Source organism: Somniosus microcephalus, chromosome 2, assembly GCF_052327205.1.
Source record: "Somniosus microcephalus isolate GS21.2 chromosome 2, FLI_Smic_1.0, whole genome shotgun sequence".
Lineage (NCBI taxonomy): Eukaryota > Metazoa > Chordata > Chondrichthyes > Squaliformes > Somniosidae > Somniosus > Somniosus microcephalus.
This window is the reverse complement of record NC_140988.1, coordinates 249,024,137-249,043,453: the sequence shown is the minus strand read 5'-3', so window position 1 is coordinate 249,043,453 and position 19,317 is coordinate 249,024,137. Positions and strand designations below refer to the sequence as shown.

At 50.3% G+C, this 19,317-nt stretch overlaps 1 protein-coding gene across 10 annotated transcripts in view; it reads right to left on the bottom strand.

Annotated features, from left to right (window-relative positions):
- The window catches only part of pcm1 (pericentriolar material 1), a 239,363-nt gene that overhangs the window by 166,534 nt on the left and 53,512 nt on the right, over nt 1-19,317 (bottom strand). For all 10 annotated transcript variants that reach the window (XM_085970813.1, XM_085970779.1, XM_085970788.1 and 7 more), the window contains 3 exons: nt 15,013-15,197; nt 13,185-13,405; nt 4,114-4,256 (listed from right to left, as the gene is read on the bottom strand). In XM_085970813.1, coding sequence (XP_085826939.1) covers nt 4,114-4,256; nt 13,185-13,405; nt 15,013-15,197 — 549 coding nt within the window. The remainder of the gene's footprint in view (nt 1-4,113; nt 4,257-13,184; nt 13,406-15,012; nt 15,198-19,317) is intronic.

Below are 19,317 nucleotides of genomic sequence, written 5' to 3'. Positions count from 1 at the left end.
TGTGTTGCCTGCCAGGGTTAAGGATATCTCCTCACGGCTGGAGAAAAATTTGGAGTGGGAGGGGGAAGATCCAGTTGTCGTGGTCCACGTGGGAACCAATGACATAGGTAGAACTAGGAATGAGGTACTGCTGAGAGTTTGAGGAGCTTGGGTCCAAATTAAAAAGCGGAAACTCAAAGGTAATAATCTCTGGATTGTTACCTGAGCCACGCACAAATTGGCAAAAGGAAAAGCAGATCAGAGAGTTAAATGCGTGGCTCAAAGAGTGGTGTGGGAGGAAGGGGTTTCAATTCATGGGGCACTGGCACCAGTACTATGAGAAAGCGGTTCCATTGGGACGGACTCCACTTAAACTGGGCTGGGACCAGTGTCCTGGCGAATCAAATAACTAGATACGGCTTTAAACTAAAAAGGAGGGGGGGGTGCGGTAATCAGGTGAGGAGAAATTTAGAAATCTAAAGAAAAAAGTCAAGGCAATGGAACAGTGTAATGATTTGGGTAAAGATAAGCAGTGTGAACGGAAGGGACAGAGAATGTAATGGTAAAAGTGCATCAGCGAATAAGGTGAAAGCAGGGACTAATAATAAAAAGTTAAAATTAAAGGTTCTTTATCTGAATGCATAAAGCATTCGTAACAAGACAGACGAATTAGTGGCACAAATAGAGATAAATAGCTTTGATCCAGAGACATGGTTGCAAGGTAACAAGGTTCAGAACTAAATATTCCAGGGTACTTGATGTTTCAAAGAGAGAGGCAGAATGGAAAAGGACAGGAGGTAGCCCTGATAATAAAGGATGACATAAGGACAGTAGTGGCAAAGGATCTTGGCTTGGAAGATCAGGAAGTACAGGAAACTTTGGTTTATCCGGAGGTTAACTGTCCGGAATGCTCAAGCCACTGGTAAAAATCAGGAGCCGTTTCGTTAGGTTTTTTTTCTTTTCGTTGCTTTTTTTTCCCACCAGTCAGGCTCTGCAAGGTCTCGCTGAAGCTGTTGCTAAGCTACAGAGACGCTTGCAAGGTACGGCCGACTGTTTAGAAGCAACAGGGTTTGTTGCCAGATACGGAGCTCAAAATCTCCGTATGTTTCAATATTAGCGCTGGTTTGTCCGGCAGTTTTGATGGGACGGCAACAGCTCGGTCCCGTCGGTGCCGGATAGCAGAAAGTTTCCTGTAGAATCAGTATGGGTGGGAATAAGAAATAACAAGGAGCAGAAATCACTGGTATGAGTAGTTTATAGACCCCCAAACAGTAGCTATACCGACAGAATATTAAATTAACAAATAACAGGAGCTTGTAACAAAGGTAATACAATAATCATGGGGGACTTTAATCTTCATATAGGCTGGGCAAATCAAATTGGCAAAGGTAGTCTGGAGGACAAGTTCATGGAATGCATTCAAGACAGTTTCCGAGAACAATACACCATGGAACCAACCAGGGAACAGGCTATTTTAGATCTTGTATTGTGTAATGAGACAGGGTTATAATTAGTCATCTCATAGTAAAGGATCCTCTGGAGAAGAGTGATCATAATATGAAAAAATTTAACATCGAGTTTGAGAGTGAAATACTTCAGTCGAAAATGAGAGTCTTAAACTTAAATAAAGCCAATTACATAGGTATGGAGGGGTGAGTTAGCTAAAGTAGGTTGGGAAAGTAGGTTAAAAGGTATGACAGTAGATAAGCAATGGCAAACATTTAAAGAAGTATTCCAAAATTTTCAACGAATAGACATTCCATTGAGAAATAAAAACTCCATGGGAAAAGTGATCTATCCGTAGCTAACTAAAGAAGTTAAGGATAGTATTAGATTAAGAGAGGCTTAAAATGTTGCGAAGAATAGTAGGAAAGCTGAGGATTGGGAGAGCTTTAGAAACCAGCAAAGGATGACCAAAAAATTGATAAAAAAGGGAGAAAATAGAATGAGAGTAAACTAGCAAGAAATCTAAAAACAGATTGTAAGAGCTTCTACAAGTATGTAAAAAGGAAGAGAGTAGCAAAAGTAAGCGTTGGTCCCTTAGTAGCTGAGACAGGTGAAATTATAATGGGGAATAAGGAAATGGCAGAGACTTTAAACAAATATTTTATATCTGTTTTCACAGAAGACGACACAAAAAGCATACCAAAAATAATGGGGAACCAAGGGGCTAATGAGAGTGAGGAACTTAAAGTAATTAATATCAGTAGAGAAAAAGTACCTGAGAAACGAATGGAATGAAAAGCCCCTGGACCTGATGGCCTACATCCTAGGGTTCTAAAAGAGGTGGCTGCGGAGATAGTGGATGCATTGGTTGTGATCTTCCAAAATTCCCTAAATTCTAGAACGGTCCTAACAAATTGGAAGGTAGCAAATGTAACCCCGCTATTCAAAAAAGGAAGGAAGAGAGAAACCAGGGAACTACAGGCCAGTTAGCCGGACATCAGTAGTCAGGAAAATGCTGGAATTCATTATTAAGGAAGTGATAACAGGGCACTAGGCAGAACCAACATGGTTTTATGAAAGGGAAATCGTGCTTAACAAATTTATTAGAGTCTTTTGAGGATGTACCTAGCAGGGTAGATAAAGGGGAACCAGTGGATGTAGTGTATTTGGATTTCCAAAAGGCATTCAATAAGGTGCTACATAAAAGGTTGCTATGCAAGAGAAGGACTCATGGGGTTGGGGGTAATATATTAGCATGGATGGATAGAGGATTGATTAATGGACAGAAAACAGAGGGTAGGGACAAACAGGTCATTTTCCAGTTCGCAAGCTGCTGGGGTGCCGCAAGGATCAGTGCTTGGGCCTCACCTATTTACAAATTATATTAATTACTTAAATGAAGGGACTGAGTGCAATGGGTCCAAATTTGCTGACGATACAAAGCTAAGTGGGAAAGTAAGCAGTGAGGAAGACACAGTCTGCAAGGGGATATAGATAGGTTAAGTGAGTGGGTAATAAGGTGGCAGATGGAGTATAATGTAGGGAAATATGATGTTATTAACTTTGGTAAGAAGAATAGAAAGAGTATTTTTTTTAAATGGTGAGTAACTATTAAATGTTGGTGTTCAGAGAGATTTAGGTGTCCTCATACAGGAAACACAGAGTTAGCATGCAGGTACAGCAAGCAATTAGGAAGGCAAATGGCATGTTGGCCTTTATTGCAAGTGGGTTGGAGTATAAGATTAAGCAAATCTTACTACAATTGTACAGGGCTTTGGTGAGACCACACCTGGGGTACTGTGCAGTTTTAGTCTCCTTATCGGAGAAAGGACATATATGCCTTAGAGGCGGTGCAACAAAAGTTCACTAGATTGATCCCCGGGATGAGAAGGTTGTCCTACGAGGAGAGATTAAGTAGTTTGGACCTATACTCTCTGGAGTTTAGAAGAATGAGACATGATTTCATTGAAACATGCAAGATTCTGAGGGGGACTGACAGGATAGATGCTGAGAGGTTGTGTCCCCTGGTTGGAGAGTCTAGAACTAGGGGGCATAGTCTCAGGATAAGGGGTTGACCATTTAAGATCGAGACGAGGAGGAATTTCTTCACTTAGAGGGTTGTGAATCTTTGGAATTCTCTACCCGAAAGGGCTGTAGATGCTCAGTTGTTGAGTATATTCAAGGCAGAGATAGATTTTTGGACTCTAGGGGAATCAAGTGGATTGGGCAGGAAAGCGGCATTGAGGTCGAAGATCAGCCATGATCTTATTGCATGGCGGAGCAGGCTCGAAGGGCTGTATGGCCTATTCCTGCCCCTAATTCTTGTTATTTTTTTTGTATTGGCAGAGGCAGAAATGTTGCCAGGACACCCAGAAAACTTTTTGCTCTTCTAATAATGCCATGAGATATCAATTTGAATTACCAGAGCAGGCAGATGAGCCTCAGTTTAATGTCTCATCCAAAGAACAGCACATTTGACAATCCAGCAGTATCTCAGTACTACACTGGAGCATCAGCCAAAATGCAGAGCTCAAACTTGCAAACAAAAATCAAACCCACAATCTTCTAATTGCAAAGGCAAGAGTGCTACCAAATGAGCCAATCTGGCACAATTGACACTCAGGCTGATACTAAAAGGTTTGTCATTACTTTGAGCACTAACACTGACACAGTTGGGAAAAAAATTACCTTTCTTTTTCATCCAGTGCCACTTCTTTCGAACTTCTGGATGGATTTGTTCTGGTATTGTTTGGTTGCTGTCTGTGATCTTCCTCAATTAATGAAAAGTCAGGGAAAGTAGAAATATCAATACCAGTTGCATCTGGAACTTCCTGCAAATAAAATGATTGGACGCATCACAGTCTCAAACATGTTACTGTCATATTTATTCCCTCCCATTTCCACAGGGAACCATACCAATTATGGGGCAAACACAGTGTTCATTCCCAGGTTTCTGGCAATGCAGCTTTTGAACTATTCCGTGTACTGGAAATGAACTGGTTAACTCAGCCTTGAATTTTGTCCGAAGCAGTCCTTACATTTAATTACCGCCATCCTATTGGCTCAGCGGCACACAAAGAAACACCTGGAAGGTGGGGGATCTACATTCCATGATTACGTGACGCAGTAGGTTATATTATTCATTTTTTTGACCACACAGGTGTCCGACACATGTGGAAACCACTCACCATGTCCAACAGGCTCCAATTCAAACCACTGAGAAATCTACACCCATTATGTTGGGTATTTCCTTACGCCATTTATGGAGTACATACCCTCTTTTTATACAAATATATCGCAGAAAGCTACAGTGGAAGTTGGCAGAACTAAGCCTTAAGCACTCCCAAATGTGTACAACAGTACTGATGGAATTTAACTGGTTAAAACTGCAGAGCTTACTTGTTCAAATCACTGGTAAGCTTCCTGAAGCAAAATAGGAAGAATCCCAGCCCTTGGTGACAGGTCTAACCCTCTAGATTCCATTTGTGATCCAGGCTGGCTGGCCGATAATCAACAAGGCCCTGGATTCTTGTACCTACAGGAAACTTTGGTTTATCCGGAGGTTAACTGTCCGATCCACCGGCAAAATTCAGGAGTCGGTTCAGTAAGTTTTTTTTCTTTTCGTTGCTTTTTTTTCCCCCACCAGTCAGGCTCTGCAAGGTCTAGCTAAAGCTGTTGCTTAGCTACAGAGACGCTTGCAAGCTACGGCCAACTGTTTAGAAGCTGTTGGGTTTGTTGCTAGATACGGAGCTCAAAGCTCCGTATGTTTTAACATTACCGCTGGTTTGTCCGGCAGTTTTGATGGGACGGCAACAGCTCGGTCCCGTCGGTGCCAGATATCACAAAGTTTCCTGTACTTGACTTAAATAATGGATTACCATGTCTGCCACAGAAGGTTGACTTTGTTTCAAATTTCGCTTGCTACACATGTCCTCTTGGGGCTACCTTAACTCCAAAAACATTCCATTTTTCTCCTCCCACCCACAGTGAGGATCATCACCAGTTGACAATGGTAGTTTGAACTCTTGCTAGGTCGACTGCAGATACTAAGAACTCTGCACAAGCAGCGTAACTCACTTTTAAATGCGAGTACATTGCAACCAGTCTCCAGACAGCAGCACAACGCAAGTCAACCCTATGAATGGTGGATGCACGGGTTGGAATTGCAGAACTTCAATATTAACTACTTGCCACTCCAACTCAATTATGGTAGGCACTAGAGCCAGACATGAGCTTGTGTTGTCGTAACTGAACTTCCAAGTCCTGTCTTCGAGTAGCAGGCAACCCAAGTTTTGTCATCAGCTAAACAATGGATAACTGTCTCGAGTACAGTGGAGGTGCGAGAGGGCAACAGAGTAGGCAAGTACTAAATTACATCTTTTGACGAGTAAATGTAACGTTTTTTGTAAGCATCAACTGGGCTGGTTTGATTTGATTAAAAAGCTAGCTATTAGGTATAAAAAGTGCTGGTTGTTGGATGAATTTTTACATGTTGGAACAATGTTTCCTCTAATTATTTTTTCTACTGAGCAGGCCACGAACTCCTTTGAGCGCAACCTTTTCGCCCGTGAGCAAATTTTAAAACAACAACAACTTTTACAACGAGAGCAACCACTTAAAAGCATATATACAGTAACGCTATACTGCCACCCCAGTCTCAAATTGCGAGACAATCAGACAAGGTTCTATACAAGTTTAACATAACTTCTCTGCTTTTAAATTCTATTCCTCTAGAAATGAGCCCCAGTGCTTTATTTGCACTTATGGCTTTTTTAACCTGCGATGCTACTTTCAATGATTTGTGAATTTATACCCTTAGCACCTCTACCCTATTTAGACTATTTTCCAAGGAGTGGGTCACCTCCTTATTCCTCCTACCAAAATGCACCACCTCATACTTGTCTATATTGAAATTCATTTGTCATTTACATGACCAGTCTGCAAATTTGTTGACAGTAGAATTAATTAAAAGCTTTTAGTTTGTCATGTACAAGCTCTATTTAATAAAAAATTACTCGTCAGAAATGACTGGGATATAAAAGAACTGCAGAATAATGCATTAACACTTCAGAAACATCACTCAGTTACACAGTTATGCATCGACAAACAATCCAAAAGCCTAAGGTGAGCTGAAAGAGGCATATCTATTCGTGCAATTTGTATTAATTTCAAAGTTTTCAACATATTAGCCCATCCCTCATGTCATTATAGCAGTGGCTGCACAAGCAGCGGCTTTCCTAGGGCATGATGTGCTGTACGTCCACATGAGTAATTAGAATATGAATTACAATACAACCAACAAGTATAAAGTGCTGTAGTTCTTTAGTTCACAGTATTAAAAAGAATTAAACAAAAACTTCAATCACTTCCATTAATAAACGCTGTCCTCTTGAACCAGCACAACCCCATGTAACATGTCCGAAATGCAGCACTTATTCACAAGTATAGAAAAACACATACACAATTTGCGTCACCAAATTAAAAACAAAAAGCAGGAATATCCTGCTTACGGATGCCCAGTTTGGGTTCCGCCAAAATGAGTGTTACAAAAACCCCCCGCCCCCGCTAAATTTCCATTTTAAAACATTTTCAGCAATTCAGAGTCTCTTTAAGAGTGTTTGGACTTCAAGACCTGGTTGAAACTAGTTTAGATGAGGGGAAAAATTGATTTTGTTTCTGTTTCTTCCAAATCATATTCAAAACAATGGCCGGGGGGGGGCGAGGAGTGTTTGTAACACATTTTTTGTGAAAAGTTCATTAAAAATCTTTAAATTCTTTCAAGTCCCATTGCAGCTTTGACAGGATTTGCTCCAAGTTTCTCTTTCCCTCTTCAACGCTGTCCTTCCACCGGTCATTGTACATGTGCTGCGCCTCCACCTGTGTTGTTCCAAAGTGAGGCCGCTGCTCAGTCCCTCCGCCCCCACCCCGTCTCCTCCCCCTCTCCCTCCGCCCCCGCCCCGTCTCCTCCCCCTCTCCCCCCGCCCCGTCTCCTCCTCCTCTCCCTCCGCCCCGTCTCCTCCCCCTCTCCCTCCGCCCCGTCTCCTCCCTCTCCCTCCGCCCCCGCCCCGTCTCCTCCCCCTCTCCCTCCGCCCCCGCCCCGTCTCCTCCCCCTCTCCCTCCGCCCCGTCTCCTCCCCCTCTCTCCTCCCCCTCTCCCCCCGCCCCCGCCCCGTCTCCTCCCCCTCTCCCTCCGCCCCCGCCCCGTCTCCTCCCCCGCCCCCTCATCCTCCCCCTCTCCCCGCCCCGTCTCCTCCCCCGCCCCGTATCCTCCCCCTCTCCCCCCCGCATCCTCCCTCTCCCCCCGCCCCGTCTCCTCCCCCTCTCCCCCGCCCCGTCTCCTCCCCCTCTCCCCCCGCCCCGTCTCCTCTCCCTCCCCCCCGCCCCGTCTCCTCCCCCTCCCCCCGTCTCCTCCCCCTCCCCCCCGCCCCTCCCCCTCCCCCCCGCCCCGTCTCCTCTCCCTCCCCCCCCGCCCCGTCTCCTCCCCCTCCCCCCCGCCCCGTCTCCTCCCCCTCCCCCCCCGTCTCCTCCCCCTCCCCTCCCCCCCCGTCTCCTCCCCCTCCCCTCCCCCCCCGTCTCCTCCCCCTCCCCTCCCCCCCCGTCTCCTCCCCCGTCTCCTCCCCCTCCCCGTCTCCTCCCCCTCCGCCCCGTCTCCTCCCCCCCCGCCCCGCCCCCTCCCCTCCCGCCCCCTCCCGTCTCCTCCCCCTCCCCCCCCGCCCCCGCCCGTCTCCTCCCCCTCCCCCCCCGCCCCCCGCCCCGTCTCCTCCCCCTCTCCCTCCGCCCCGTCTCCTCCCCCTCTCTCCTCCCCCTCTCCCCCCCGCCCCCGCCCCGTCTCCTCCCCCTCTCCCTCCGCCCCCGCCCCGTCTCCTCCCCCGCCCCCTCATCCTCCCCCTCTCCCCGCCCCGTCTCCTCCCCCGCCCCGTATCCTCCCCCTCTCCCCCCCGCATCCTCCCTCTCCCACCGCCCCGTCTCCTCCCCCTCTCCCCCGCCCCGTCTCCTCCCCCTCTCCCCCCGCCCCGTCTCCTCTCCCTCCCCCCCGCCCCGTCTCCTCCCCCTCCCCCCGTCTCCTCCCCCTCCCCCCCGCCCCTCCCCCTCCCCCCCGCCCCGTCTCCTCTCCCTCCCCCCCCGCCCCGTCTCCTCCCCCTCCCCCGTCTCCTCCCCCTCCCCTCCCCCCCCCGTCTCCTCCCCCGTCTCCTCCCCCTCCCCGTCTCCTCCCCCTCCCCGTCTCCTCCCCCTCCGCCCCGTCTCCTCCCCCCCCGCCCCGCCCCCTCCCCTCCCGCCCCCTCCCGTCTCCTCCCCCTCCCCCCCGTCTCCTCCCCCTCCCCCCCGTCTCCTCCCCCTCCCCCCGCCCCGTCTCCTCCCCCTCCCCGTCTCCTCCCCCTCCCCCCGTCTCCTCCCCCTCCCCCTCCCCGTCTCCTCCCCCCGTCTCCTCCCCCTCCCGTCTCCTCCCCCTCCCCCCGTCTCCGCCCCCTCCCCCCCGTCTCCTCCCCCTCCCCGTCTCCTCCCCCTCTCCTCCCCCCCCGCCCCCTCCCCCTCGCCCCGTCTCCGCCCCGTCTCCTCCCCCTCTCCCCGTCTCCTCCCCCTCTCCCCGTCTCCTCCCCCCGCCCTGTCTCCTCCCCCTCCCTCCGCCCCGCCCCTCCTCCCCCTCTCTCCGCCCCGTCCCCCCCTCTCTCCGCCCCGTCCCCCCCCTCCCCCCCGCCCCGTCTCCTCCCCCTCCCCCCGTCTCCTCCCCCTCCCCCCCGCCCCGTCTCCTCTCCCTCCCCCCCCGCCCCGTCTCCTCCCCCTCCCCCCCGCCCCGTCTCCTCCCCCTCCCCCCCCCGTCTCCTCCCCCTCCCCTCCCCCCCATCTCCTCCCCCTCCCCGTCCACGTCTCCTCCCCCTCCCCGTCTCCTCCCCCTCCGCCCCGTCTCCTCCCCTCCCGCCCCGCCCCCTCCCGTCTCCTCCCCCTCCCCCCCGTCTCCTCCCCCTCCCCGTCTCCTCCCCCTCCCCCCGTCTCCTCCCCCTCCCCCTCCCCGTCTCCTCCCCCCGTCTCCTCCCCCTCCCGTCTCCTCCCCCTCCCCCGTCTCCGCCCCCTCCCCCTCCCCGTCCACGTCTCCTCCCCCTCCCCGTCTCCTCCCCCTCTCCTCCCCCCCCGCCCCGCCCCCTCCCCCTCGCCCCGTCTCCGCCCCGTCTCCTCCCCCTCTCCCCGTCTCCTCCCCCCCGCCCCGTCTCCTCCCCCTCCCCCCCCGCCCCGTCTCCTCCCCCTCCCCACCCGTCTCCTCCCCCTCCCCCCCCCGCCCCGTCTCCTCCCCCTCCCTCCGCCCCCGCCCCCTCCCCTCCTCCCCCTCTCTCCGCCCCGTCCCCCCCTCTCTCCGCCCCGTCCCCCCCCTCTCTCCGCCCCGTCCCCCCCCTCTCCGCCCCGTCCCCCCCCTCTCCGCCCCGTCCCCCCCCTCTCTCCGCCCTGTCCCCCCCCTCTCTCCGCCCCGTCCCCCCCCCTCTCTCCGCCCCGTCCCCCCCTCTCTCCGCCCCGTCCCCCCCCCTCTGTTCGTCCCCGTCCCCCCCTCTCTCTCCGTCCCCCCCCTCTCTCCGTCCCCCCCCTCTCTCCGTCCCCGTCCCCCCTCTCTCTCCGTCCCCGTTCCCCCCCTCTCTCTCTCTCTGCCCCCCCCGTCCCACCCTCTCTCTCTCTCCGCCCCGTTCCCCCCCACCCTCTCTCTCTCTCCGCCCCGTCCCCCCCCACCCTCTCTCTCTCCGCCCGTCCCCCCCCACCCTCTCTCTCTCCGCCCGTCCCACCCTCTCTCTCTCCGCCCGTCCCACCCTCTCTCTCTCCGCCCGTCCCACCCTCTCTCTCTCCGCCCCGTCCCCCCCTCTCCCGCCCCCCCCGTCCCACCCTCTCCGACCCCCCCGTCCCACCCTCTCCGACCCCCCCGTCCCACCCTCTCCGACCCCCCCCGTCCCACCCCCTCTCCGCCCCCCCCCTCCGCCCCCCTCATCCCCGCCCCCCCCGTCCCACCCCCTCTCCGCCCCCCCCCGTCCCACCCCCTCTCCGCCCCCCTCATCCCCGCCCCCCCCCCGTCCCTCTCTCCGCCCCCGTCCCCTGTCTCTCCACCAACCCCGTCTCTCTCGCGCTCTCCACCCAGTCTCTCTCGCTCCACCCCCGCCCCTCTCTTCACCACCCCCCCCACCCCGTCTCCCTCTGGTCCCCCCCACCCACAGTCTCTGTCTCTTCCCCCCCCGACTTTCTCTCCCTCACGTCTCTCAATCTCTCTTCCCCCCCCGTCTCTCTCTCCACCCCCCCTTCTCTCTTCTCCCCCCACCCCCTCCGCCTCTGTCTCTCTCTCCCTCCATTGACTTTGATCTTCCCAATGTTTAATTGGAGGAAATTGCAGCTCATCCAGAAGTGACCATCGGACAAGCATTCTGACAATGCAGAGGCAGTAGAGGGGTGATGGTGAGGCAGAGTTGAGTGGAACCGGACATCGATGTCGCCGAGGAGCAACATATAGATGAGAGAATAGGAGGGGACAGAAGATAGATCCTTTGGGAACTCCGTCAGTAACAGTGCGAGGCAGGAAGAGAAGTTATTGCCATAGATGCTCCGGCTGTGGCTGGATTGGTAAAAGTGGAACCAGGCAAAGGCAGTCCCACTCAGCTGGACAATGAAGAGTCATTGGAAGAGGATGGCGTGGTTGACTACGTTAAAGGCTGCAAGAGGTTGTGAAGGTTGAGGAGGGTTAGTGCACCACGGTCACCTAGGAGGTCATATGTGACTTTAATTAGGGCTGTTCCACCACAGTCGCAGAGAGCGGCAGAGTGGACCTGGGTGTGAGGAGCGCGGCAAGGTGGATCATAAAAAGGAGCAGCGAGCCCCGACCAGAGCGGCGGAGCGGACCTGGGTGTGAGGAGCGCGGCGAGGCGGAGCATAAAAGGAGCAGCGAGGCTTACCAATTCAGCAGCAGGAGAGGTAAAAAGTAATCGAAGTGTGATGTCACCACGAAGCAGGTAAGTGATTGGTTGGTGAGTATTTCTCTCTTTTTAAAACTTAAACTCTGTGGTTTATAGTTGCTAAGGTCTCTCTGGTGTAGCGGGGACTGTTGGTAAACCATTTAACTGTAGTGTAATTAGTGGGATTGATTAATTAATTAATTGAAATTAAATTAAATCAAAGTGTAAGACATGGCAGGACAGCCCGGCCACGTGGTATGCTCCTCCTGCGCTATGGCAGAAACTTGATCGGAGAGGTTCAAACATGGAGTTGCGGGAAAGATGGGCACAGATTTGGGATCGTTCCCGAGGAGAGTGAACCGTTCACAATATCAGCTAACATGGGGGCCTGGAAGGGAAGTTGGGTGGTCAGCAGTTTAGTGGGATTAAGGTCGATCGAGCAGGAGGTGGGGCTCATGGACAAAATGAGCTCGGAGAGAACATGAAGATATATGGCGAGAAAAGATGATGATACAGGTTCAGTTAGGGCAGGGGGAACGTTGGGGGAAGTTTGGTTTGATGGGCACAGGGAAGGGTGGGGTGCGGCAGAGGCAGCTGAACGGATGATTTCAATCCTAGTGACAAAGAAGTCTATGAGCTCCTCGCATTTGTTGTTGGAAGTGAGGGTGGAAGGAGCTGGGGAGAGGGATTTAAAGAGACAGTTGGTAGTGGATTCTACAACTGAAATATTAACCAGTCTATTCTCTCCACAGATGCTTGATTACCCTGCTGAGTGTTTCCAGCATTTTATTATTTTGTCGGCGAATACAAAGCCAACTCGCGAAGATGGCTTGAACTACTTTGTTGGTGGAGTCCTTTATTTGAGTCTATTTATTGTGGAAGGATAGTGGAAAAAGTGTTATGTAGAACTTGATGATTTGGGAGTTTCTGGAAAAGATGAGCATCAAGAGGAGGCAAATAGGAATAATTATTACTACTGGTCAGCAAGATGGTTATAAAGGATTCAAATTTAAGAAAATCACAACGTGAAGTTAGAAAAAAAAAGTTACATAAGGTGGTCAGAATTATCTACCACACACCTTTTTTGAAGCAGCGTGTGAATTCTTTGTAAAGGAAATTAGATAGTTGGTTGAAAAAAAAGACTATCAAAAGGGTATAGGGAGTGAGCCAATGAGTGGGATTTGACTAAGTGGCTCACTTGAATAAACATACTGCACAAGCTTGCTGCATCAAAAGGACCATTTCTGTCCTGTAAGATTTTCTGGATCGAAGGCAGTGGGATAGCTGTTACAATTTCCTCAGCATCCCTAAGCAACGGAAGAGAATTAAAAAAAAAAAGCCAGCCAGCTAGGGTTGCCTTTCTTGATCGTTATCCTGTTGACCCTTGCTTAAAAATACACAAGTGAACAGCAGGCAAAGACACAATCAGACATAGCTCTGATACACAGACACTCACTTACTGACGTTATGCGTGAAGAATGATCACCTGGGGGAAATTCCAGAGAACTGTTGGTGCCCACAAGACTGTACCTTGGCATGATTCACTACTTTCAGGATAAGCGCAAAGAGGAGAAAACTGGAGAGAAGTTAGTTACTAGTGAAACATTAAGACTTAGTGGGATTTGTTAATTCCTCTGTAGACTCACAGGTCCAAGGATTAATCTGCAAATTTACTCAATATTGTGCTATGACAACCTGATATTCACCACAACAGGCTGTTAGCAAGCTGTGTATATGTTTCAGTTAAATCTATGGGCAACTGTGAAGGCAAAAATACAACACTTCTCCACTTGCTTAGACATTCAACATTATGTGTACATCTGGATAGCAAAAAAGTTCTTACTTGTACCATGGCGACAAGTTCCTGCAATTGTCTGAGCTTCTGTTTAGCAGCATTTAATCTGTTTATTTTCTGTTGAATTTCAAAATCCTGGTCAGTTTCTTCTACAAAACTACTTCGCCGACTAGATATTGTTCCCTCACTTGCACACTCCCCTTGGATCTCATGATCCTGTGTTTCATCAACATTCCTATCTTCATCTTTTTCATCACTGTAGTGAGAACCTGTACAGTAAGTAGAGGAAAATGAAAATTGCACAGCTGCTTTACATCAACATCTTTTTTTTTGAAGATTACAGATATTAAGTACAAGAGTGATCGGATTTTCACACTAGAAACAAAGCTTAACCTTTGCACTTTAGTATATACAAAGGGGGTTCAGACAGCTTAAGTTATCTTCAGTTTAAAATCGTCTAAAAGCTTACTCCCAACCAACCACCAACTGTGGGAGATGGCGAGGTTGGTGGCATATTGCCTATATTGTCACCCTGGCATCCCGATGATGCTCCACACAGACACAAGCTACCACCTCCTTCTATCTCCTTATTCCAAAGGGGGTAATGCTCACAAACTCTTAGCTTCTGCAGATCCATCAGAACAAAAGGGAGCAGAGAAGGAAGATAAAGACATTGAGGAGGTGGAGCAGTAGGAAAGAGATTTCTTCTCAGTCGAATGTGATAATAAGGAAAAAGATGACGAATAAAGAGGACCAGGTCACCCAGGGGTCCCTGCAGCATGCTTCAGCAGTGTTCCTCTGTCCTAACTCACCACCTGCAGTACTTGCTGCCTCACTCCCAACACAAGCTCAAATACTTTTACCCCAAGGAAATTAAATAGTGTTAATGAGGATGTGGCACTGGGCAACTCAGAGTACAAGGGAACCAGATGAATGGGGAGTGGGTGATAATAAGCCACCTTCCCAGCAGAGGCCGAAGAGAAGGCTGCCAATGGCTTTGAGTCGTGAGACGCAGAACTCGCATGTACTCGTCTGAAAAGGATGTTCAAGGAACATCACACCTACATTCACGCTCTGAGGTTAATCTCCAAGGATGTGTGACAACTGATAGGTGGAGCTCTTAAGTCGACAACTGAGCTTTGCGTCAATATAAGAGAAGCTTTGTCTTCATTGCAGGAACCAATGGAGTGAGTGGTAACTTCTTTGGAATCTGCAATAGATTTCCAGATAAGCAGCCAGGGATCAGTTGATGCCTCTACCTCCAAAGCAGCTCTGGAGGCATTATGTGACAGAATGGAGTGCAGCATGCGTAGTGGCTTCCAGACCAGGGTTTTCAGGATCTGATAGCTGCCATTAGACCAGTCATTCTTCTGATCAGTGGAATGGCAACAGCTAGAATCTAAACGAATGATACTGCTATCTCTTAGAACAGCAGTGCATGCCAGGCCTTCTCTTTCAGATAGTGGAACGCAAGAGGTGACACCAGGCTTCAGAGTTGCAGCCAGCAGTGGCTCTGTACCAGAGCAAGATGCAATGAGACAATGGCCACCTCAGTTCCATGAGCCTTTTGCAGAGCATGAAGAGTCAACCACCTCTCAATACTGGCTCTCAGATGGTGCCTAGAAGCATAGGAATAGGAAAATAAAAGGCACCCAGGTGAACCACTGCATTAATGAAGAGTAGATTGATTGTATGCACTTCAAAATTCACTGTAATAAAAGACAATGTACACTGACACGGCACTTTGTTATTGATGGAGGTTGGAGTCATACAGGAAAGTCACTTATTTGGGTGCTGACATTATCACACAGGTAATGATTGTACAGTATGTAGGGACAAGAGATTCATCTCTTTTTTGCATAACTATTGATCTTACACTCAACGTAGCTTATATGAGGTTCATCTGCTGCAGGTGGCACATTCGAAGTTTGCACATTTGTTGGCCTATTGTTGATTTCACAGTCTGTGTTCAGGAGTCTCCCATTGCGGTTATTGGTTCCATTTAATGCCACCATCCTGGAAGCGCTACTGATATCTGCCCAATTACACCTTTGTGGGTTTCTGTGGGAATGACAAATATAACTATAAGCAATGCCTTAAGTAATTGTTTCTATAATTGACACCTTTATTCAGATAATTAGTTAAACTCAGGCCAAAACCAATAAGCATATCCACTGAAATAAATCAATGGCTTTCAAACTGCTGCAAAATGCAAATATGGGATATTTCCAATTCCACACAATAAACCAGTCATCTCCTATAACAGATTGCTATGCATTAAATTAAGCTGTGTAAAATTGTACAGACTATACAAACGAAGAACCCTTCGAGCAAATAAAGACCCTTTCAAAACAGGCACAACTCTTCCAACTATTAGCAAAACGAAATAGAGTCATAACGGCACAGAAGGAGGCCATTCGGCCCATCGAGTCCGTGCCGGCTCTGTAGAGCAATCGAGTCAGTCCCATTCCCCCGCTCTATCCCCGTAGCCCTGCAACTTTATTTCCCTCAAGTGCCTATCCAGTCTCCCCTTGAAAACATCGAGTGTCTCCGCTTCCACCACTTCCGTTGGCAGCGAGTTCCAGGTCCTCACCACTCGCTGCGTAAAAAAGTTTTTCCTCACATTCCCTATGTATCTCTTGTCCAAAACCTTAAATCTGTGTCCCCTAGTCCTTGTACCATCAACTGCCGGATTGTCGTAAAAACGCATCTGGTTCACTGATGTCCTTTAGGGAAGGAAATCTGCCATCCTTACCTGGTCTGGCCTATATGTGACTCCAAAACCACAGCAATTTGCTTGACTCTTAACTGCCCTCTGAAATGGCCTAGCAAGCCACTCAGTTGTAACAAACTGCTATGAAACAAAATAACAAACAAACCGGACGGACCACCCGGCATCGACCTCGGCACCGGTCACAGACATGGCAACGGCACACCCAGCCCAGGCAACCCTGCAAAGTCCTCCCCACCAACATCTAGGGACTTGTGCCAAAATTGGGAGAGCTGTCCCACAGACTAGTCAAGCAACAGCCTGACATAGTCATACACACAGGAATCATACTTTTCAGCCAATGTCCAGAACTCCTCCATCACCATCCCTGGGTATGTCCTGTCCCACCGGCAGCACAGACCCACCAGGGGTGGTGGCACAGTGGTATACAGTCGGGAAGGAGTGGCCCTGGGAGTCCTCAACATTGACTCCGGACCCCATTAAGTCTCATGGCTTCAGGTCAAGCATGGGCAAAGAAACCTCCTGCTGATTACCACCTACCGCCCTCCCTCAGCTGATGAATCAGTACTCCTCCATGTTGAACACCACTTGGAAGAAGCACTGAGAGTAGCAAGGGCACAGAATGTACTCTGGGTGGGGGACTTCAACGTCCATCACCAAGAGTGGCTCAGTAGCACCACTACTGATCGAGCTGGTCGAGTCCTGAAGGACGTAACTGCCAGTCTGGGCCTGCGACAGGTGGCGAGAGAAACAACACGAAGGGAAAACCTACTTGACCTTGTCCTCACCAATCTAGCTGTCGCAGATACATCTGTCCATGACAATATTGGTAGCAGTGACCACCGCACAGGCATTGTGGAGATGAAGTCACATCTTCACACTCAGGACACCCTCCATCGTGTTGTGTGGCACTAAGACCGTGCTAAATAGGATAGATTCAGAACAGATCTAGCAGCTCAAAACTGGGCATCCATGAGGTGCTGTGGGCCATCAGCAGCAGCAAAATTGTATTCCACCACAATCTGTAACCTCATGGCCCAGCATATCCCTCACTCTATCATTACCATCAAGCCAGGGGACTAACCCTGGTTCAATAAGGAGTGTAGAAGAGCATGCCGGGAGCAGCACCAGGCGTACCTAAAAATGAGGTGCCAAACTGGGGAAGCTGCAACACAGGACTACATGCATGCTAAAAAGCGGAAGCAGCATGCTATAGACAGGGCTAAGCGATCCCACAATCAACGGATCAGGTCAAAGCTCTGCAGTTCTGCCACATCCAGTCGTGAATGGTGGTGGACCAATAAACAACTAATGAGAGGAGGAGGCTCCATGAATACCCCCATCTTCAATGATGGTGGAGCCCAGCACGTGAATGCAAAAGACAAGGCTGAAGCGTTTGCAACCATCTTCAGCCAGAACTGTCGAGTGGATGATCTATATTGGCCTCCTTCTGAGGTCCCCACCATCACAGAAGCCAGTCTTCTGCCAATTCGATTCAGTCCACGTGATATCAAGCATCGGCTCAGCGCACTGGATACAGCAAAGGCTGGGCCCTGACAACATCCCGGCTATCGTGCTGAAGGCTTGTGCTCCAGAACTAGCCGCGCCTCTAGCCAAGCTGTTCCAGTACAGCTACAACACTGGCGTCTATCCGACAATGTGGAAAACTGCCCAGGTATGCCCTGTCCACAAAAAACAGGACAAATCCAATCCGGCCAATTCCCGCCCCATCAGTCTACTCTCAATCATCAGCAAAGTGATGGAAGGTGTCATCAGCAGTGCTATCAAACGGCACTTACTCACCAATAACCTGTTCACCGATGTCCAGTTTGGGTTCCGCCAAGACCACTCTGTTCCTGACCTCATTACAACCTTGGTCCAAACATGGGACAAAGGAGCTGAATTCCAGAGGTGCGGTGAGAGTGACTGCCCTTGACATCAAGACAGCATTTGACCAGAGTGTGGCATGAAGGAGCCCTAGTAAAATTGAAGTCAATGGGGGGGGGGGGGACTTTCCAATGGCTGGAGTCATACCTAGTACAAAGGAAGGTGGTTGTGATGATTGAAGGTCAATCATCACAGCCCCAGGACATCGCTGCAGGAGTTCCTCAGGGCAGTGTCCTAGGCCCAACCATCTTCAGCTGCTTCATCAATGACCTTCCCTCCAACACAAGGTCAGAAATGGGGATGTTCGCTGATGACTGCACAGTGTTCAGTGTCATCCACAACTCCTCAGATAATGAAGCAGTCCATGCCCGCATGCAACAAGACCTGGACAACGTTCAGGCTTGGGCTGGTAAGTGGCAGGTAACATTCGCACCACAGAAGTGCCAGGCAATGACTATCTCCAACAAGCAAGAGTCTAACCAGCGCCCCTTGACATTCAACAGCATTACCATCACCGAATCCCCCACCATCAACATCCTGAGGGTCACCACTGACCAGAAACAAATACTGTGGCAACAAGAGCAGGTCAGAGGCTAGAGATTCTGCGGCGAGTGTCTCACCTCCTGACTCCCCAAAACCTTTCTACCATCTACAAGGCACAAGTCAGGAGTGTGATGGAATACTCTCCACTTGCCTGGATGAGTGCAGCTCCAACAACACTCAAGAAGTTCAACACCATCCAAGACAAAGCAGCCCGCTTGGTTGGCACCCCATCTACCACCTTAAACATTCACTCCCTCCACCACCGGCGTACTGTGGCTGCAGTGTGTACCATCTACAAGATGCACTGCAGCAACTCGCCAAGGATCTTTCGACAGCACCTCCCAAACCCGCGACCTCTTCCACCTAGAAGGACAAGGGCAGCAGGCGCATGGGAACACCACCACCTCCAAGTTCCCCTCCAAGTCACACACCATCCTGACTTGGAAGTATATCGCCAATCCTTCATCGTCGCTGGGTCAAAATCCTGGAACTCCCTACCTAACAACACTGTGGGAGTACCTTCACCACATGGACTGCAGCAGTTCAAGAAGGTGTCTCACCACCACCTTCTCAAGGACAACTAGGGATGAGTAATAAATGCTGGCCTTGCCAGCGATGCCCTCATCCCATAAATGAATTTTTAAAAACTAGTGGGAACAGCCTTTCCCCGTCCAGCCTATCCAAACCCGTCATAATCTTGTACACCTCCATCAAATCACCCCTCAACCTCCTTTGCTCTGATGAAAACAAATCCAGCTTCTCCAACCTGTCCTTGTAGCTAAGATCCTCCATCCCTGGAACCATTCTGGTAAATCCTCTGCACCCTCTCAAGGGCCTTCACATCCTTCCTAAAGTGTGGTGACCAGAATTGGACGCAATACTCCAGTTGTGGCCTAACCAGCGCTTTATAAAGATTCAGCATAACTTCTCTACTTTTGTACTCAATACCTCTATTTATGAAACCCAAGATCCCACATGTTTTGCTAACCACTCTCTCAATATGTCCTGCCACCTTCAGGG